The sequence below is a fragment of the Amia ocellicauda genome, chromosome 21 (assembly GCF_036373705.1).
Source record: "Amia ocellicauda isolate fAmiCal2 chromosome 21, fAmiCal2.hap1, whole genome shotgun sequence".
NCBI classification, from domain to species: Eukaryota; Metazoa; Chordata; class Actinopteri; order Amiiformes; family Amiidae; genus Amia; species Amia ocellicauda.
Window position 1 is genome coordinate 21,952,991 of NC_089870.1, and position 21,989 is coordinate 21,974,979.

General features: G+C 43.0%; 1 protein-coding gene across 8 annotated transcripts; it reads left to right on the forward strand.

The window, feature by feature from the left end:
- Nucleotides 1-69: 69 nt before the first annotated feature.
- On the forward strand, nt 70-20,784 carry mia2 (MIA SH3 domain ER export factor 2). Of its 8 annotated transcripts, none has more exons than XM_066694952.1 (29): nt 71-348; nt 1,230-1,363; nt 1,748-1,834; nt 1,950-5,916; nt 6,279-6,545; nt 6,654-6,760; nt 9,910-10,041; nt 10,623-10,644; nt 10,787-10,875; nt 10,999-11,070; nt 11,306-11,416; nt 11,627-11,698; nt 11,837-11,941; nt 12,497-12,619; nt 12,765-12,876; nt 13,246-13,292; nt 13,511-13,601; nt 13,825-13,963; nt 14,058-14,159; nt 14,367-14,427; nt 14,792-14,827; nt 14,954-15,021; nt 15,184-15,266; nt 15,435-15,569; nt 16,368-16,520; nt 18,415-18,549; nt 18,706-18,767; nt 18,948-19,131; nt 19,238-20,784. In XM_066694952.1, the coding sequence occupies exons 1-29, from the start codon at nt 231-233 to the stop codon at nt 19,414-19,416; spliced, it is 6,993 nt and encodes a 2,330-aa protein (XP_066551049.1). In that variant the 5' UTR covers nt 71-230; the 3' UTR covers nt 19,417-20,784. The 8 variants fall into 8 exon arrangements, with proteins under 8 accessions (XP_066551051.1, XP_066551049.1, XP_066551050.1 ...); XM_066694953.1 differs by having other exon boundaries at nt 6,279-6,425; XM_066694955.1 differs by having other exon boundaries at nt 75-348; nt 1,950-3,297.
- Nucleotides 20,785-21,989: the final 1,205 nt, after the last annotated feature.

Here is a 21,989-nt window from a genome sequence, read left to right on the forward strand (position 1 = left end):
ACCATCACAGCTGATGGTAAATCATCTCCTCCGTTAATAATTGACCGCTGTGCAGTGGACCTGGAGCCCACAGCAATAATACAGGGCATTCAGCACCGGAGCAAGTCCTGCCATGACTTAAAACGCGAGCTCGTTTATTTTTAATTCACATTTGTTGTGATTTGTTTTTAATTCGTATCCTATACTTATTATACTATCCTTTAAAATGCCCTTTTTGTCTCTGTGACAATATGCTGCGTTTAGCACCTCGACGGGTCCTGCTGTCAGCGGTGGTGATTTTCATGAGCACAGAGCCGGGGCTGGGGCTCCTCTCGGACTACAAAACCTGCGGCGACCCGCAGTGTGAGAGTGAGTACCGCATCTGCTGGGAAACGTCTCGTTATTAGTTCAAATGTGACTTGGGGACACTATGTTGTAAACAGATGTTTCACTACAGTTATACGTGAATCATAGTTCAGGTTCAGAGCTACGTTTCCAAATAAGCAAATAAGAAGAACTGTAAAATCAATGCATTATTATAAATTGTTAAACTTGTTTTGATTGTTGGAGTTCACGGGTACATGTGACGTGTTGCTGCACGATCAGACACACACAGGGCAAAGGTCGAGGCCCTTATTATCTCCTCAACACAAACATGTCAAAGAAAACTGCATTGTCTACAAGCACCACAGAAACAACACCTTGACTAAGCCAGCAAATAATATGCATGTTTGTTAGTGGTGGTCTTTAATGAAGAATGCTTACCCACTGTTTTTAGACAAACTAAATATCCTTTATTCCTCTATTGCTAAAACAGAAACAGACACAGAACAGAGGTGTAGCTGTAAAATGATAAGCTGCAATGCTAGGTGGGTCCAGTGACGTGTGGGGGGTAATTGCTGGATGTAATCTCCTCTTGCTCTCCCCAGAGTCCGGCCCCTGACCTTTTAATGTCTTGCGTCTTCTGCACTGTACTGTGTGGCCCAGAGATGGGGCTGTGGCACTGTCTGAATCTTAGCAGCCTGTGTAACATGTTTGTTAAACCTTTGGACATTTGCCTTGTTCAGTAGACCAGACAACTACCACACAAATATTGCAGAATAACAATATAACAACTGCATCTAAATAGTACAATAGTCAGTACAGTACAGTGGACTAGTCCTTTTGCAATATTCTGGCTGTTTAATGCTTTTTTCAGGATCTGACCTGTATTTTGCTTCCTTTGTCCCTCTGTTGTTTTGATATTTCAGGTTTATTAAGCCGAGTGCTGGCCACAAGGGATCACAAAGCCAGAGACTGTCGGTTCTTGAGCTTTAACAGGGGCGACTCTATATTTGTTTACCACAAACTCTCAGGAAAAAGGGACGACTTGTGGGCAGGAAGTGTGAGTATTTAAATCAGATAATAAAATGTACTAAATTCCAAAAGAGAAAAGCTATTGATGATGAAATAGACATTACAGGTCTATCAATATAACTACTTTGTGCCTGGGAGATAAACACATTAATCACTTTTCTTTTTAAATTATAATTTAACTGTCACCTGTTGAAATAGTTCCCAGCAGTTTTTTCTTAGGGAAATGAATTACAAATTAAATTATTCAGAATTAATTAAAATAGTGTTTTGTAAATCACTAAATTTAAGGGTCTGATTATAATCTCATCTGATTTATGTAAGGAGTATAACATGTTTTGTAATTAACTTGTGATATTATGCTGTTGCAACTAAAAAAATACATACATTAAGCCTTTTAATATTCATGTTTCAGATTGGCAAACATTTTGGGTACTTTCCAAAAGATGCAGTGGAAGTAGAAGAAGTTTATGCACCAAAAGAAGTTCAGATTTCTACAAAGGTATTGTATTTACATTGAAAGGTGTTTTACCTCGTTAACTGAACCCAAATAAAAATCTGTGGATTTGGATTTTGTTTCTCTCAAAGATTTTGACATCTGTGACATGTTCTTTCAGGAGCAGGACTTCTTCTGTCTTGATGGGAACGGTGGGTTTATAGAGAGTGAGATCACTTTCTCGGAGAGAGAAGAAGAAGCACAAAAAGCACCTACAGGGGAATTGGAGTATCCAGAAAGAAGTGGCTCTGAAAGAGATTCACTGAATGATTTCACAAACAATGAAGGAACAAACAGTGACTCAGAAGTACAACTCCCCCCTGACATTGAGGAACCAAAGGCTGCTGAACAAGGTGGGTCTTACTGGCTTGGATCTGGAGTTACTGGATGGCTGGGGTTAGGAGGCCAGAAAGATGACAGTGCCACAGACGAGACTGAGGGACAAGACTCCTTTAAGAGCAGGAAACTGGCCTTGACAGACAACATGTTACAAGAAGAAGCTGGCTGGCTTGGAGGACGATTGTCAAATGCATTCGGTTTTAGTAAAGGAAGTGAAGAGATTCAGCCCGATGAAGAAGATGAAAAGGACAGAGATCAGAGTTTGGTGACGAGTACAGACAGAGACGCAGCAGAGGGACTGAACGCAAATGAAGAAAAAGTTACAGAAGCCCCGTCTCGCTCTTGGCTTAAATTTGGTGTCCCTGAGGTATTAAAGTTTGGTCAGAGGAGTAGTGATGAGAATGCAGAGGGAAATGGTGATTTGACAGAAGCAGAAAGATACCCCAGTGAAGAGAAAGAAGTTGGATCTCCAAGTCAAGATTTTAGTGTATCACGAGGTGGAGAGGATCTGGAGAGAACAGAAAAAGATATTGAAGTAGACATCACTCATGACAAAGAGGATAAGAAAGGGGAAAATGCAGGTTGGTACAGCAGTGTTTACAATAAAATTGCAGGATTTCACAGAGCTGAAGATGACACTGCAAATGACATCCATTTATCCCAAGAGTCTCTAGGAACTGGCAGCCAAGAAGAGGCTGAAGAAGTCAAGGACGATACAGAACAAGAATCTCAATCTGTACTTTCCTTCGGCGGGATGAAAAATATGTTCGGCACTTTAACGTCAAGGTTTCAGCAACAAAGTTCAGATGCCAACAAGGAACCAACAAGTGCTGACGAAGAATACGTGCTATCTAAAGAGGTATCACAAGAGTCAAACATATCGGAGACTAAAAACATACCCGACGTACAGAATGGCAGTGAAGAACAGACAAGCAAGCTGGAAGAAAACGATCAACCTGATATCCAACCGGACGCACAAAAAGTCCAGGATGGTGAATTAATCGGTTCAAATTTAGAAGAGAACTTGGAAACGGTGGATTTGCCCTTGGCTTCCGACCTAGAATTGAAGACGAGCTCTGAAGGTCACGTGGAAATACCTGAAGACACTGAAAAAGACATTGACAGAAACAGTGAGTCCTCTACAGGCCATAGCTTAGAATCGGAAAATCAGGCACTGCCACCAGAAGTTGGTGATCATTTTAAAGGGGATAATTTGGGTTCACGAGATAACAATGAGAGCGTAAGTGTTCTTCAGGGTGTGGTAGCAGAGACAAACACCGAAAAAGCCATTGCAGATGATATAGAACAAAAACAGCCATCTGCAACTGAAAGTATATTAACAAATCCTAGTACAGAGGTACATAACAAACTTTTAAGTGAAGTTGAACAAGGTGAAGATGTTTTTGACCTTGGTAGCCCTAATGCTTTTGAACATGTTAGTGATCAAAAAGATGAATTTAGTCAACCTGAAAATAAACATGAATTTAGTCCGCCTGAAAGAAACCCTTTAAGGGACGAGCCTGCACAAATATTACCGGCAAACACTACTAACACACTTTCAAAAGAAGATGCCAACATGGAATATATAAATCCCACAACACATGAGTCACAGAGAATTGTAGACCCTCACGATAGTGCAGTCGAGTATAGAGAAGATGACTCCTCTGTACTGAGTGTTGATCAAAGGGATCAACCCAGGGAAGCAAATGTCTTCGTTGAGGAAGAACAGCTAGTGGCGGACAGTATGAATCAGAGTGTAGCTGCAACTGATTCTAGTTCTGCACCAAAAGAAGAAAAACATATAAACCAAGGAGCTAAGTCTGAAACAAACTCGGAAATTATACAGCAACCTGAAAATGAGCAGCTCATCATAGGAGGTGGAAAAGAAAATGCAGACATTTTGAAAGCAGAACATGCAGGTCAAACAGAACAGTTGTTTCAGGAAAGCATGGATACATTACAAGTAGCAAAACAGAGTGACACTGAGACAGTATTTGCCACAGAAACGTTACTTCCAGTTACAGACGAGTCTACAGTTTCTGCTACAACTGATGGTGGAATTTCCATTAAAGAGAGTACTGTAGTATTTAAGGAAACTACAAACCCAGATATTTTTCCAGAGAAGACTTCCAGTACAGAGATTAAAATTGAATATTTCGGCACAGTATATAATCAGGATTCATTCTCGGAGCCAAGGTTAAAAGTAGAAGATGCAAGTGTTGATGATGAAGCCCTGAAGCCAGATGACAGTGTTGTTAATGAACGAACAGAAAAGTTTTTAGACCGTGTAGCACCGACGTCAGATGTAGATGCACATTTCCAAGACGCCGAGAACCAGACCATAACCACAGAACAGTTGGAAGTGAATGAGAGACGAGGGAGAGAAGAGACTCCACATGTGCCTGTAGCTCAAGCTGATGAGAAAATCCAGAAACCAGAGGTACTGACCACGGAGCATTCAGGAGATGCAACACTCCAACCTCCAATCAATGAACTTGATTTTCTGACTCCCATCCACATGGAAAAACCTTTATCTCAGAGTACTGAAGATGGTAGGGTCAATCAAGAGGAAGTTTTCAACGACACATCGTCTTTGGAACAGTCAGTCAAGAACCCAGAACACGATGATCCCAAACCTCCTTCACAGCCTGGGGCTATAGCAGCCCATGGAAAACTTGACTTGACCTCACGTACTGTAGAACCTCCTGGAGTCATTCTGGATAAAGCAAAAAGTGAAGAAGATCATGATGGACTGCACAAAATTGGTATTGTTACAGATAACGAAGGGGGTGGTTGTAAAACATCTGAAGGACAGCAGACAGATGGAGACAACAGTGCAACAGGAACAGATGGGGGTGGGCTGCTTCCAGAAACTCCAGACCTTCTCTATGACACAAACAAAGAGGATACTGGGGTTGGAGAATTAAATGTATTAGATCAGAGTTTAGACATTCACGATGAACAGACCGATGATAACAGGGTAACTGTTGAAGGGGAATCTGTAACTGAATTGAAAGATTCGTTATCTGCTCATTCTGATGAAGAAGGGAGCCAGAGCTCGCAGTCCCAAAGGGAATCGGACACAAAAAATGGTGATAGTCATGCCTTAGCCACTGACCAAAACAACATAACACAGTTAGGAACAGATTTTGATATAGAGCATATGGACAAAGTCAACAATGATACAGATTCTCATGATCCTTTGAAAGGTAATAGCAGTTTAATTATGAAGCCACTGGATCAAGGCCCTGAAACATCAGTTTCAAAGGAAGACGAAGAAGGAATTATTGCTTCTCCAGTCCAAGCTTCAGACTCACTTCTTCATGAGACTACACCCCAGCTTCAGTCTGCGCCACACCCCAGAGAACAGGCCGACAAACCTGCAAAGGTTCTGAAGGAACTAAAAAAGATACAGCAGTATATGAGCCCAGAAGATGTACAATATTTACTTGAAGTATTTGGGAAGCATAAACTGTTGTGGATAGAATATTGTCTTGATAACACTAATGGTGATATTGAGGGCCAAACCAACAAAGAGGATCTCTCCTTACTTTCTGATTTTGAGCGCGCCCTGGAACATCATTACAAAGTCCTTTCTGCTTCCAAAGAATCAAATGTTCAGGGAAACGTGAAGGAAGATGGCTTTCGTAACAAAAACACGGCACTGCAGAGTCTAGAAGGTGTTCTGTCTACTCTAAAGAGCAGATACTCGACAGAAGCAGCAGATGTCAGTGTAAATGATAATCCAGGTACTTTGAATTAGACTATTGTTCAAATGGCATGACTGATAATTGCTGTTGGAAGAACATTAAATGTGGAACTAGGATTTGTGTAGATTTGATTATATATTTTGTAATTAGGGAGGTGTTCAGAACACAGCTCAAACACAGTCAAGTTAAGAGCAAGTAAATATGTTCATGCAATATTGAGTTTTTAGTGTTTTCTGTTCTGCTTTACTGCAGATACATGCTGCTGCTGCTTCTTTTAACTAACATGTTTGCATGATTGTATAATTATTAATTCTATGTTTAACATCTTAATGACTGCAAACTTAGTTTAAAATGTATTGAGTTATACAATTATTAACATTTTTGTATCTGTGCACATACAGGTAAACCTCCTTCACATTGTTTCACTGACTCTTGCACACGTGAAAAGCACATTGATGAAGGTGCAGGAAGAGGAACTCTGCAATCCACCGCGAGTCGAGGTTCTGAGAAGACTGTAAAGTCTGAGAGTTTAAGGGATCTTGGCAAAGGTAGGGAAGGCCAGACCCTTGAGGCAGCAGAAGCAAGTATTTATCAGACCACTGCTCAGGACGGAAGGGACTCCTCTGCAAGCGAGAACACAACTGAGAAAATAACTTCACAGATGCAAGGTGCACAAAGCAGTATTGTAGAGATTCTAGAGATGCGTTGGTAACAAGGGTAAATTTATACAAATATTGCAAAATGGTCTGAATTATACTTTTTCTTTTTTCGAATAGGTGACAGTGAAATTGGAAGGGTTTTAAGCCTTGCAGCCCAGGCCATCAGTGAAGCTTGTGAGAGTGCTAAACCCAGCTGGTCATCCTTTTCACAATTCATGCAAAGGGTAAGACAGGACTGTTGTTGAAAATTACCAGACCAGCACAATAATATCCATTCTGGTGCTCAAATCAACTTCACCCTCTTAGAATTCATTGTCTCTCTTTAAACAAAGATGTGCTGCAAAGTTGGTTGTGTGCTTGGATAATGAAGGCTATTGCTATGAAAGCTATCTTCAAAAAAGTAAATATGTCTGAATTATTCAAATCGCCATCACAATAATGATGTTCTGCTTCTTCTGTTTGGGTATCGCCACATAATCTTTCAAACATTGTTTGTTGTAGTGTGAAGTGCCTTGGCAACACAAGCAAGGCGATGGTTAAAACAAACCGTTTTCAACTAGAATTGAAAGTATTTGAAGATACTTTGTCTGCATGAGACTGTACTTTTTGCATGGCATATTACTGGATATGTATTGTTTTTATGGTATTATAGGATAATGTAAGTAGTAGAAGTTAGGTTAGGGCTTTGACCATTGTCCATTGTAGACATATTTGTGTTGTGTTGTGGTGGAAATGTATTTTTTGTAAAGTGTTTGTTGTGGTGTTGCAGAAAACATTTTGTTGCACTCCAGGGCTTCCCTAAATAGTAATACTACTAATAATAATCTTCCAAGAGAACAAGACTACATGTTCTCACATGCAGACTAATAATAATGATAATAAAGCTCTTGCAAGAGAACAAGACTTTGCATAATTACTTATAGATTTTGTTTCTTGAGACAATAATGTTCAGGTTATATATAGGCTACTTTAATTGTGGGATACTTTGTGAAGGACGTTTGTCTGCGGGTTCAGCATAGGGCTTTATTTTCAAGCAAAGCTTTTCACTGGTTTCACTGGTTTCACTGGTTTCACTGGCGTGGTGTGGCTGTGTTTCTGGTATTTGGGTGGTGTTTGATCTCATTCCTGTTGCTGCTGCAGGGTTGGGTTGCAGGTAGGTGTCCCTTCACTCCGGGATGTGGCTTTAAGGCTTTTCGTTTGGTTGGCTGTATTTGGAGGTTAAAGCCCTATTGCTTGTCATTGGTCTCCAGTGTCACCCCTGTGAAATCCGATGTGCTGAGAGGGATCGACTCAATCAGGATTATGTCCAAACTAATGCATTCTCGTCACTGTTTTCGTAGACAGTACGCATTTCGTTTATTTTCGTAATGTGAAGAGTTTGCGCAGTTTGACATGGACACTTACGAGGATCCCGGTGAGGTGAGTCGAGCTGTTTTTAACTTCGCTAACGCAGAGCTTGAGCCAGCAGTGCAGACGTGGAGAGAGACGGCTGTGCGCATGTCAGGTGGCTCTTGTTTTCATTTATTCTCCAAGATACAAAACGAACCGGATTTATAAACAGCATTTAAAATATATATAAAAAGAAACTTGTCAACAGTTGTAAACCAGTGCACGTCATCTGTCCAGCTGGAGTTACGAGCCCATAGGACAGAGAAAGAGCGTGGGAGTAACTACACAGTCTAGAGAGATGGCTCATATATTGTTTTAGTTATTTTAAGATCTTCGGTGATGTATGTATAAGTCCGGAATCAGTATTGTTGATTGAATGAAAAGGTAAACCAATAATTGATGATATTTTTAAGGTTTCGTACTCGGTCACACCGGTAATTCCAGCTTTTGGAGCCGTGCCACCTGCTGCGTTACTGTCTCTTTAAGAGCGGCTGCAGCGTCAGTGTGGCGCTTTACAATTGGTGACGTAAGGACTAGACCACGTCAAATTGAACGCGAACAAAGGAGGGGAGACCCTCAAGTCATGTACCTCACAAACACACTCAGCACAGTAATGCAATCCGTGCATGGTTATAAAACATGCCATTTACACATGTCCATATCTCGTCTATGAGCAGTGCCCAGAAAAAGAGCGTTATTGTCGTGTGGATATTATAATAACGCTTCCGGGTCCCCCTGCCTTGTCTGCGTACGTAAGACGTTCTTCTTGACGTCGCCTGTTTTGTGAGCCCAGGCGAAGCCACCGTGCAGTGACAGCAGATGGGCTGCTCCGCGGTGGTGTAGCTGCGCGTTTTATTGACAAACGCAATCGGGGCTCATGGCAGAGGAAGGAAGCATCGACATAGCCGGTACTTCTACTGATGGCACTGGAATCGCAGGAGCAGCCAGATTGTGCTACACGTTAGCGGTGGAGAAAGTGAAGGGTGTAAGTGAGCATCCGACACACTTACTGCGTCCATTGCCGCTGCGTGATTGTTTCACTGATGTGTATTAAAACCTTCCGCGTTTGTTCTTGCGTTTGTGCGTGTTTTCAAAACGACGTGGTTAGCCGGCGACAGAAAATGGTACCTGTGTCGCTGGTTCTGCCGTGACTGCGGCTGTGCAGGATTTTAACTTGGTGCGTTATGTGTGCTGTTGTGGGACCCTGTGCAGATCTAGCTATATGATCTTTTAGCACAGTAGTTCTGCATTAAAAAGAGGTGAAGTGAGTGAACTGGTCAAAGCTCCTGTCATCCATATTTCACTTGTCAGCTGTCAGCAGCTTCAGGAAGTTGACTTCACATAAGGAACAGCTACTTACCGTTATTCTGCCTCTTTTGTGCTGGTCGTCAATAAAGGGACTCATTTGATAGATCATTTGCTATCCAGTGATGGCCTAATGGTCTCTCACTTACTCTGAATGCAATCTACTGTGTAAATGATAACACATCGTGGTGAATGCATACTAATATATATAACCTAGCTTGTAATATCAAACAAATAATATGAAACTTGCCAAGCAATGTGAGATGATTGTGTTGGCTGCAGGGATTACATATCTTAATTTCCTTGTTCAGAATAATGGCTGTGAACGCAATAGTTTTGCAATGATTGTTATAGTGGCAGGCTTGGGAAAAGAGTCAAATCCCAGTGTGATGAGGGATAAAGCCCAATACTGGTGCACCTCTCCTGGCTCAGACTCTACTGAAGTCTGGTTGATTTAATGGTTAAATAAATAATGTTTAAATGACGTGAAGCTGTATTTGTGTTGTTTTGTGTGTAAGGTTCGATAATTCATGTTTTTGTGTCTTGGCATGCAGGTTATATATGTATATTGGACACCGACCGAGCACAATGGGTGGAAGGGCCTCCTCTCATAAACTTTCTTCTGTTCATATACACATTGTGTGTGTCTGTTGTGGTGTAACGCATACTTTCTCTTCAGGCTGTCTCATCTCTGCCAGAGGATATGAGACCTGGACCAGACATTTATGGCCTGCCCTGGGAAGCGGTCATCATCACGGCGGTTTTGGGAGGAATAACCATATTGATGTTCTTCTGCAGATCCCTTCATTCAGTAAGTGGTTTAATTTTCTTTATAATTGTTTACTTTTATTAAGAGAACAAGTATTGATTCATTTCACAATCTGGAACAAGAGGGTTTGCATAGGCTGATGTTATTGTGCCGACTCTTAACACAACATTACTGTCCGGTAGAAATGATGTCATTGTGTTTACATGTTCTCAGTGATGTCATGGACTGTCTGGAAATGCGAGACAAGAAAAAATGTTACAGTGTTGTGCCCAACAGGATACAGTCTCTATACTGGCCTCTATCAGTCATGTATCATTATTTTCACACACACATGGCATTGTAAAGCAGAGGATACATTGACTCCTTTTTCTTAAGTATCCAGTTTTTAAGTCAGGCCTGATTGAGAACTGTCATGGCTGCTTCCGCTCCATGTGGCGATGACAATGTTGTCAATTTTATTTAGTTTATATATTTCTTAACATGATTTAAGTAAAATGCCTGTACAGTTGTATTGTTAGACGGTTAGTAGACCGGGTCCAGTTTAATCAGGTCGTAATTTACAGTTTAATCCTGTTTAATGCTACCTTTTCATAAAAAAACATTCTCATGTTTTCCCTTTATAGATAAAAAGCAGATTATATGTGGGTGAGTAGACATAATTTTCTATGCTCTAAATAGATCTAGCAATCACAATATTCAGGAGTCAAGAATGTAGACATTACACATTATAAACGTAGAGTTAATTACTGACAATCTTTTTATTCTTCTTTCGGAATTTGTTTTCCAGGAAAGGAAAAGAAACTCGGGCAGAAAGTAGCTGAATTACTTGAAGAAAAATGCAAAGTCCTTGAAACGCTTAGTGAATGCAAACAGAAAGTAAGACGGTCTAACGCACTTCCTCTCCTTTCATCTGATTTGTAAACCCACTGTGTAATTGTGTTTCAGAGGGTGACTTTTGTACTGCCTGGAGATATTGATGGATTTATCTTTATTTTACAGTATGACAAACTGGAAGATGATTTGAAAAATGGTGCCCTTTCAGACCAAGCCTCAGAGAGGGAAAACCTTCAGGTAATGAAATGCATATCCAAGAACGCCTTCAATCACTTGACCTAAAAAAAATATTCTCCCTTTTCTAGTGTGATTAAAACTTTTATTTCTGAAGATTTTGACCTGCCTTTTGCAGAAATCCTACATTGTGACCTATAAAAATCGTATTAGTGCCACCATTTTCTACAGCAAAAGGCAGATGTCAGCCGAAAATGAGGTTTTGAATTGAGACACTTTCTTCTTTTTGCTACTGAAGGAAATGTGTAAGAAACTGGAAGAGTCCAATACTGAGTTACTAGACGAGCTTGATCGCTTAGAAAAGGATTTTGAGTCTCAGAAGGCAACACGATCACAGCAAGATGAACTGGTAAGAATTAACTGTTTTTTCCCCCCCAGAAGAGAAGTCTATAGACTAATCATACGTTTTCTGGTATTCGTTATTACAGAGAATGGTGTGATGGATATGGGCCCGTATGTATTTAATTCGCTAAATCCTGGAATTGTTTTGGGTTAATTTAGATGAGACAGAAAGTATTGCCATGTAATGAAAATAAGTGAATGTGTGTGTTGTGGACAGCTGGCAGAGATGCAGTTATCGCTGAAGAACATGGAAGAAGAAGCCAGAGAGCAGAAATCGCAGATGGAGCAGGTAACCTGATGTGCTGTTTACCTTGGTATATTGTTTTTCTTTGTGTTAAGTTTACCTTGGTAAATTATATTATACCTTTATCATAGTGAGATTTTGTGAAAAACAAACAACCAAACATGTTTATACCTTTTTCACTAGGCACACACAACATTAAAAGTTTACGAAATTAATAGCGAAAGGCTGAAGAAAAATCTGCAAGCGGCCAAAGAGGAAAACTGTCATCTTCAAGAGAGTAAAGACCAGGTATGGGTCACTGCATGTTTTTATTTCTCACGGGTGAAATTTATAAAATTAAAAAGCTTTATAGGTCTGTTGCCATGTTGCTGCTCTAGGAAAGACCCACTTATCTCAGATCACACAACGCTGTTAATAGACATGTTCCAGCACTAGTCCTGCTGTCCTTGTTGTTCCGGGACAGCTGGGGGGGTGGTGCCTGTTGCTAATTGTTGTTATGCACTTGATTTGGATTAACTGACATATGTACATCATCTGGTTATTTAATCTCAACAGTATTTTTGGAGTGATCTAATTCATTACACACTAATTTTCAATATTACTTTGTTTTGTGAATAATGTGGTGACCTGCCTTAGAAAGCAGTGGTTGTCGAGTGTATTCTGCACTGAGTTAAGCCTCCATGGCTGCATGTCTTCAGGGAGGGTGATGCTAACCTTCAGGCGCCCGTGTCAGGTGACCAGACCACGGCTCGCTGTTACAAGTCAAGTGTTTGAGTCATCGCCCAGCTGCTGCGAGATCGAAATACCTGGTCATGATTTTTCTGTGCTTGGTTGTTTCCCCAGCTTCTACGAGAAGCAGAAGGATGGGACGAGCGGCTGAATGACCTCGCTGAGCAGATGAGGATGTGTGAGAGCTCTCGGAGCAGCATGCAGGAGGACTGCTCCAATAAGGACAAGCACATTAAGGTTTTTTCATGACACTAACCCTGTAGTGAGAGAGAAACAGAGACCCCTGTTCTGTCACAGAGATGCCTCTCTGTTAAACTGCAGGTGTTCTCTGGGCGCTTTGGTGTGTTCATACATGGTCCCTGACCTCTCTGTTTGCCGTCAGACTCTCACAGAGCGCCTGCTGAAGATGAAGGACTGGGACTCCGAGCTGGAAGAGGAAGCTGATGGGAAGGACAATAACGGGAAAGGCGCCCCAGAGAACGGAGATGGTCTAGGTACAGATCAGCTTGTGTTCTTGTTTGCTGTTTTGAAATAGAAACCTTAAATCGTATGGCCTGAATCGACCCACTGAAACAGTTCAGCTTCAGTCTTTTTAAACCAAGTGAGGACTGTGATGCAATGAAAGCATTTGTGTGTTTATAAATAAAGCTGACAAAGATCAGTGTGATTTTAGTCAAAACCTCTTCTGAAGACATAACTGTTTATGTGGGACATCCAGACCCTTTTTAAAGAGGGTGGAAATCTCCAGACTGCAGGACAGATTATTTCCATTGCTCAGGGTGTTTGGAAGAGAGACAGGATAAAGCTTTCACCAAGAACGTCTCTTCTTTGATATTCCCTTTTTTTTTTCCCATATTAAACAGATACACATCAGAGGGAAAAAATACAAAAGCTTATTCATGCAGCAAAGGTATGTTTCCTTCAACAAAACAATACAGAAAAATGAAGTGTCAGTTGGTCTTTACATTTCTCTGTATTTCTGTTCATGTGAGTCTGTATCACGTACACGTCTTGTAATCTGTAGCTGATGACAGTAATCAAACTGTCCAACCCTCATGTCATCAGGATCTTAACTGTAATGAAAGGGAAGCTTCAGTATTGAGCTGATTTCTGTTTTTTCCCGTTCAGATGAGTGCAGACTTAAAATCCATGGAGGAAGAGAAAAACAGGGTCTTTGCCAGACTGGCTGATGAAGCGAAAGCAAAGGAAGATCTCAAAGGTGGTTAATAAACTAATAAACTGTTAATAAACCGTCACAGCTGTATTGACAGAACCCGTGTTTTACTGTTCTCGTGTCGCTGACGGTTTCTCTCGGGTTTTAAGAGAGAGGCAGTCGACCGCAAAATCCAAAAGCCGTCATTCACAGCGGCAGTTTTCAGCAATCTCGCAGCCCTGCAGTGCCATAAAAATAAAATCTAATTTGTTTTCATTCTCTTGGACAGATCGCATTGAACATCTTCACGCCGAAAAGGTTTTGCTGGAGTCCGAGAGTGTCCAGTTCCTCGGCGACACGCAGAAACTCCAGCAGAAACTTCAGATCATGACCGAGATGTACCAGGAAAACGAACTCAAGTTGCACAGGTAGCTCAATGAGACTTCAGTCGCCCATGTTTCTGTTTTTGATGCAAGATCATTCCCCGCCAACTGCAGATTCTCTGGTTCTGTTGGCGAGCAGGAAGCTGACGGTGGAGGGGAAGGAGCGCCTTCAGAAGGAGGAGAAGCTGACGAGAGCGGACGAGAAGATCTGCATGGCTGCAGAGGAGCTCAGCAGCTACAGGTAGAGATCTGCGGCCGGACTCGTATGTCTTTCACTCGGCGGGTGCGTTTTCCCGAGGTGATCTGAATGGCGATGAATGTGCACAGCGCGACAGCTGGACTAATCTGGTGTGGACGCTTGTTGGGGTCTGTGGTGCTGCAGTGCGTCCCTGCGCTGGTTTCTGCACAGTCGTGGAATATTCGTTACAGAATATACATCTCGTTGCAGACAGAGATCTAAGGAACTGGAAGAAGAACTGGAGAGAACTAAACAGGCCTACAATAATCAGGTTCGTTATCTGTGTGTAAAAACGACAGAACATGCAAATCTATGGGGCAGACAAGTCTGGTGACAAGAAACCCAACGGAGAAGGCCAGGCAGATCTCTCGGCCTTTAGTGAGACTGACACCTTTGTCTGTGTGAGAAAACGGCGATTATATCAAGATGTTTTCCTGAATTGGTGTTATCAGTTATTTCTTTGCATGTGTCTGTGGTAGAGATGGGCTCCCAGGGGCCAGATAGGGTGTCTTTATCAGGGCCACCTTTTAAAAGGGGCGAATAGAGAGTAGGTGATTCACCCACGCTGTGTTTCCTTTTTACAGCCGGGCAGTCCCGCTCAGTCACTGACAATCTGCTTTCTCTGTGTTCGTTAGATCGCCGCCCATGAAAAGAAGTCCCACGATAACTGGGTATGTAAGCTGTTAGTGGTTTCTGTCCATGAGGAAATAGCCTCTTCACATTGGTAAGTTGTTTTAATAGATGGCAAGAGTGCTTAGGACCTGCTTCCTGTCTGTGTGTTATTTGTATGTGTGTAGCTGGCAGCAAGGGCGGCAGACCGAGACCTGACTGACATCAAGAGAGAGAACTCCCACCTCAGACAGAAGTAAGAGCCACAGCAAAGCATCCTGGCACTCAGGAGTCTGAACACATTTTACACATCCATACATCCCATACAAGGCGTGGAATTAGACGAAGGAATTGACCATAAAGACCGTTTTGTAAACCCTCGGTGTGAACAGTTATTCAGAGTGTTGTTCTCGTGCAGGATGACGGACGCTCAGTTTAAACTCGAGCTGGTGGAGAGAGACCCGTATGCTCTGGATGTTCCTGGACGGTCCCTGTTCAGAGGTGACGCATACTCCTACCACCTTCCACTGTTTCAAATTTTGCACAGCATCAGCTATACAATAATACATGCACAACTGCGCGGCTGCTTTTTAAAACGTCCTGGACGAATGTGTCACCCAATGGTCTGCTTTCTTTTGTCCTGAATCCTTCTGACCACTCTGACTGCAGGCGAGCGCTCCCCCTTCGGACCCTCTCCCCTGGGACGCCCGTCCTCGGAGACCCGCGCCTTCCTCTCCCCGCCCACCCTCCTGGACGGGCCGCTGCGCCTCTCGCCCCAATTTGCTGCGGGGCCGGGCGGTAAAGGTGAAGTGTCTGCTGGGAGGGCTTTGTTTGTGCTGTATGAGTGTGCGCTGTTCAGGCTGCCTCCGTGATACTGATATCAACAAGTATCTTAATGTGCCTTAAGAATAAGTCTTGCTCTGTCATGTTGCTTAAAACCAGATACAGCTTATTCTGCAGCACGCCATTAGGTTCATTTCATACAAGTTTAACAGTCTGTTGTTCCTGAAGTGGCTGTACCTTTTAGGTTGGGCTTAATTTTGGAAATGTAACTTGTAGAATGAAGAGACAGACACAGAAAACGTAAAGTGTGGCTGCTTTATTTCTCAGCCTTAAGCAGAGGTCACAGACTGAACTGCCATAAAAGAAGTGGAGAGTTGAATTATGTGACTCATGACAGAACTGAAACGATTGAGAAAGATGCCATGCTTGCAAAATGAAGATAAACTTAAAAGATACGGTCACTCCAACTAGCATTACACGTCTAATTCCGCCACTTGCATTGCCTTAACCCAGTAGCAGGGCGGCCCGAGACAGTGGCCTTGTTGCTGACTAGAGCTCTGGGCCTACTGTCCATAGACCTCACACGTACTGTTTGGAGGATGAACGCTGCAAGATGAGCAAAAGAGCTTCCCAGTGGCAGCTTTACTGAAAATGCATTTCATGAAATAATAGAACAGAAAAAATAAATACAAATTGATCGTTCCAGCACGTTGGATACTTTCGTAGCCACACACACTTTTTTCCCGACTGGTGTGCTTCTGTGTATTGTCCTTGCAGTTTCCGAATTAACACCGGGCTGTTTCTTTTATATTTTGTTAGTGTCAAGAGGTCTGCCGAATCTGGCAGATCAGCCTGTTCACAGTGAAGGTCTGGACTGTGACAGGAGTTTGGATACCCAGCGGCCTCACTCCGACAGCGGATCACTGTCTCCTACATGGGAAAGAGACTGGAGGGTCCATGTGCCCCCACCAGGTACAGTGATGCTCATGAACACCGGCACCCTCGTGGTAATGATACGAAGTGGCTTTTCCTTTTCCTGGCTTTCGTAGTCAAGCTGCAGGAAAACACTAAAGAAATATCATTGGCTTTCTGGGAAGCTTTTTCTTCTGGTAATACTTTAGTTACAACACGCCCTTCTCTCATTCTAGCCGAAAGATTCCTACATTAGCGATCTGAAGACTTTAAAGTTGAGGCAACGCAACTCCAACCATGTTTAAAGCTGATTGTAAATATAAAACACGAACCCAAGCAAATCCTTGAAAAATAATCATAATAACGATTGAAGCTAAAGCCAGTCTGCAACTCATCCCAGTAGAAATTATAACCTTATTAAAGCTCGATGACTGTTAAATGTTCCTTAACGAATATTTTCATCATCGATTTCCTCAACAGTTTTAGTTTTAGTCAAACTGCTGATTTCGTCTCGTCTCATTGTCGCAAACAAAAATGCAAAAACGTTTAGTCTTCGTCGTTGTCATTTTGGAAGATTGTAGTTTTTCATCTCCATTAACTAAAATGAAAAGGTTAATTGACGAACATTTCAAATAGGATTTAATTTAGTATTTTGATGAAATCGTCAGTATCCTCTGACTCAGAAGAGCCGAGTAAACCGCCGGTCACTGAGCGCTCGGAGGCTCTGGTTTGTCAAGAGGATTGTGAACACTTGGGCGACGTGGACAGCTGTGTGCGAACCGCGCCGCTGCACGACTCTTAAGCCGGAATTGGGGGAGAACATTGTGGTGTTCTGGAAGTTCCAGAACGTTCTGAGCAAATATTATTGCCTGGAGGGTGCAGGTGTTTCATGGCATCACTGTATTTTGTATTTTATTGTACACACGTCTCATTTCTGCCACTTCTTTCTTCGTAATTACACTTGAAATTGCATTCGCTACCTTTGCCCTCATGTCATTCACCGTTTTATTTTTAAACTTGAATGAGACGCAACACAGAACTTGCATGAACCTTAGCCGAAGCCGCTGCTCTTCCTCAATGCTTTTGCGCCGGCTCCAGCTCCGTGCGCTGCCAGGGCTTCTCCTCCATGCCTCTGTGCTGCTCGTCTCTTAGCCTTGCCTTGGCCTTGATCTTTAACTCTCCCTTCTCTCACAATGTTGTTTTGCGCCACTTTGAGAGCCAGCCTGTCCTCCTTGGGGATGCCACCTCAGTGTCGGTATTAAACAAAGACCAGACTTCCTCTTTTCTCCAGCCCCATCCTCCTCCTCCTCCTCTGTCTTCAGATTCAGACTCATTCACCCTTTATATCAAAGCTGTTGATTTCAGTTTCACCCCGAGTGAAGGGAGAGCTCTTTGGCGTTAGGTGCTTCTCCCCAGCCCTGATGAGATCCATGTGTTGAAGGTATTTAATTGTACAGACCTGCAGTCAACACTTCCAGTAGTTTCCCCTTTTTAAAAGAAGTTGTTCCAGAAGCTTTGATACAAAGGAGCGAATGGGCGCTGTGCAAACTAAGGCATGACCTCTGGCCCAGTCGTAGGGGTGCCCTACTTTGAACAGATGTTTATAACTTCAGATTACATCTTCATTTTCCTTTCATTTGTACATTTTACTAATTTCTCACGAGTTCACAAGCGTATTGTTGCATGTGTGATTCTTCGCTTGTTTCTGCATAGATTGCCTTATTTTCTAGTAAGACACGAGTTTGGGAGACACAAGATGCTACTTTAACCCCCAGCACAGTGCGTACTGTGAGTCCGCTGCATCAAACCACAATCTAAGCAGGAACAACAGCACGACGCAGCTCACGACTCCGGTGGTGCAATTTGTACAGAAAGGATGCAGTGAAACGAGACTGCAGATGACACAACTCCTCCTCTCAGGCCCAACTGAAACGGGGCTCTTCTCGTCCTCCAGGGTATCCGTATACTGACCCTGGCATGCCGTACCGAAGGCCCCCTCCCGGGGTCTTCCCCATGGGCCCCCTGCCCCCCAGGCTGCCCGGCCCTGCCGAGCCGCACGGCTTCAGCCTCCACCCAGCGGACACACCTGGTGAGCGTTATTTCATCGAGAATTAAATGTAATTCTTCATCATGAGGCGCTGTGTTCGAGTTTAGTTGACCGTGTTAAGACATCGAATTGACGGACTTTTGACCAGTATTGTAGCAGGAGCGGGCGTGTGATTCTCACTGATCTTTCCCTCGACAGAAGCATCGTTTCTTGGGAACAGTTCGGCCAGCTCCGGGGCAGCAGACAGCGACAGCAAAGATGTGAGTGAAGAGCGGCGCGATGCCGAGAGCAGAACACACTGCGACCTCCGACTGGACCAAGCTCAACATTCCACACAATGTGTTAATAAAATGGGAAAGGGACTATTTAGAAATATGTAATCCTCTTGGGAAAGTTTCTTGACTTCCTTCTTTCTACAGTAACTCCTTTCGTTTCCTCAGAGCCTCCCGTCCGTCCCTGGTGGCCTGCGCATGCCCCCGGACGCCGACCCGCGGATGGGCCCTGGCCCGGGGCCGCCCATGCGAGGGCCCTTCCCTCCTCCGGAGCACAGAGACCTCTTTCCTCGCAGGGGGCCGTACGGACCCCCCGACTTCTATCCCCCTCGAGGGGCTCCACCTGTGGGCAGTGAGTGTTTATTGTGCGCTGACACGTTATAGTGAGGACTCAGACGGGGGGGGTAAATACCCGTGTCTGTTTGGCAACTCAGCCCTTTTGTTTTCTCTCCCATCAGTGCGAGGTCTGCCCCCCCCAGGGATGTTTCACCAGTTCCCTCCTCCTCCTCCACACCACATGGGATACCAGCCAGGGAGACCCCCGCCGGACAGTGTCCAGGGCCCCCCTCCCAGGCCCTCTCCCCCAGGCAGTGAGCAGAGTGGGGACCAGCTGCCCCCTCCCCAGGACAACATCTGAGCAGACAGGCGAGGCACACGTGTGTCTCTCACACGGCACAGCTGCTCTGTGCCACTCTTTTTAATTGTGTGTAATTGGATTGGTATTTTAGCTTCGGAGACCATATTTTAGGTACTAATCTGCATTTCGGAAATGTCTTATTGCAATATTGAATGAAGTGAGAAATGTTTTTTAATTCAGTTCCGTTTTGGGCCGTGTCTGTGAGGCACGGGCTGCAGAGACCACGTGTCAGTCTCCCTGTGTGTCGACATAAAGGATCTTCCTAAAAGCTTGCTTTTAGGTCCCCACCTTCCTGTTGTGTGACTTATTTGTGTTTGGGGCTTATGCCAGACAATATAGAGTAAGAGCTTGATATTATTCCCCAGAAACTGTAGTTCTTTAAAAAAAAAAAAAAGAGAAGCAAACCGCAAGTCACTGCAGCCTGTAAATGTGCCAATTCCATTTCCAAAACAAAACCCGATGCAGAAGTGATATTAAGTCAATATTTCGCTTTATTACAACAGTGAGACAATGTTTGTCAAGAGTGTGTGTTGAAAAACACTTGAGATTTGAGAACTTCTGGGAAGCGCATCGGTCCTCCTGTAATAAACCCGTCAATCACTTTGTGTGGATGGCCTTCGTTGCGGCTGCTGATTTTTCAAACGTGCAGAAGCGTTGAGGTTTTATTCAGGAAACTCTCTAGTTTGTTGAAGTTTTCACTGTGCAGCTTTTGAATATTGTAGTGAAAGGAAATGTGAATCTATTGCGTAGAATGTATTGGACTACTACATCATAAACAAAGCACATGAACAGCGGACCTCAGGATCCCCATCGTCCCGATCCCCCTGATAGAGCCCATTGAAATTCTCAAACCGCTTGCAGATTCAAAGCTCATCACTTGTTGTTTCGTTTTAATTCGTCAAATGTTCTCTAATCTAACGGATGGTTTTTTAAATGTATATACATTGTTTCATATTGTGAATAGAGTGGCATTGTACAGAAGAGTCATTGCCACAAGGGATTTAATGATGTCCACTTCCATGTACAGGAGAACAATGTTTAAACATCTGCGTGTTTTAAGTTTAACACACAATTATTAAAGTCTTAAAACCATCCTGACAGTTGAGGAGCACAGGCATTAATATTGCATTGAAAACGTGTACAGTGTAAAAAGAAAAGTGTTCCTATTTAACCTTCTCAAGCTGAGCTCGGCTGCTCTTACAGATCTCGCGTGCGAGGGTCGTTACAAGGCGCCCAGAAACCAGTGTGAACCAGTCCAGCACTGGGAATGAAATGGCTTTTGTGTTCCTGTCCCATGTCATGTCAACTTCTTGCGTCATGCATTTTAAATGCCCGATTGCCACAACTAAATAAAGTATTTTTTAAGGATTTCTGGCTTTTTTTCTCTTAAATCATCTACTATATTAGTATTTCTCTTCACAGAGCTACTTAGAAATGTCTAATAATGAGAAGTGTATAGACCTTGACTGTTTTAGGGATTTTCTAAAGTGTTCTTCTCACCAAGATGCTGTATAACATACAATGCCCCAGCTATCCTGAATATAGATGAAATTAACATAAATGGAAATGCAGAATAATTCATAAATCAATTAATCAATATAATCTCAGTAACCTACTACTCAATCAAATGAATTTCCAGAGTTACAGACCATACCGAACCCAGAATTTAAAGAAGAGGCTAGTGTAAGACCAAATAAAACGATCAAGTGTTCCGTGAGTGTGGGTTGATTCATTACTCTGTGTTCACACGTTCATATCATTGTGAAAGTCAAATAACCGATATAATCTCAGTAAATGCAACTACTACTCAAGTAGTGAAATATTAATGTCTCGGTTATAATGATTTAGACTTTGACCATTTGTACTTCATTGGCCATAGATCCTAGTGTTGTTTAAATCTACAGATGTTGGGGCTAATTTGGAGTAAAGTCACATGTTCCTCTATGGCATTACTATCCTTCTATCTTCACAAATCTCCCTAAAGCTCAGGTTTTAATAAACAGACAACTATTTGACTTGAGATGCCACGGAGAAGACAAATCAGGTCCTTTTTCCTCTATGGAGGAAGTTCAGCATCCTGGATCCATGAAGGAGCAAACATCCTGGCTTTTGACATCCACCATTTTTTGATTATTTCACCCGTCAAAATGGGAACGAATTCAGGTGGGAGCGGACCTCAGTGACAGACTGGTCGGTGCACTGTGTGTGTGCATATAGTGTATGTACTATACACAGACACACACCATACACTGAGACACACTATACACTGAGAAACACAAACTATTGTCTCGGTACACAGTGTGTGGGTCCGTCTCAGTATACAGTGTGCGTTTGTCTCGGTACTCAGTGTGTGTGCATACAGTGTATATACTATACACAGACACACACAAAATACACACAAACTATTGTCTCGGTATACAGTGTGCGTGTCTGTCCCGGTGCACAGTGATAGTGTGTGCGTCCGTCTCGGTGCACAGTGATAGTGTGTGCGTCCGTCTCGCTACACAGTATGTGTCACACTATAACACAGGGATTCACTGATGTGCAACACTACACAGTGCAAAACAAACCAC

Coding starts and splice junctions, on each gene's coding strand:
- mia2 (XM_066694952.1), top strand. CDS start 231: ATGCTGCGTTTAGCACCTCGACGGGTCCTGCTGTCAGCGGTGGTGATT. Junction 11,699..11,836: donor AGAAATCGCAGATGGAGCAG/GTAACCTGATGT, acceptor CTTTTTCACTAG/GCACACACAACATTAAAAGT. Junction 14,428..14,791: donor AACAGGCCTACAATAATCAG/GTTCGTTATCTG, acceptor TGTGTTCGTTAG/ATCGCCGCCCATGAAAAGAA.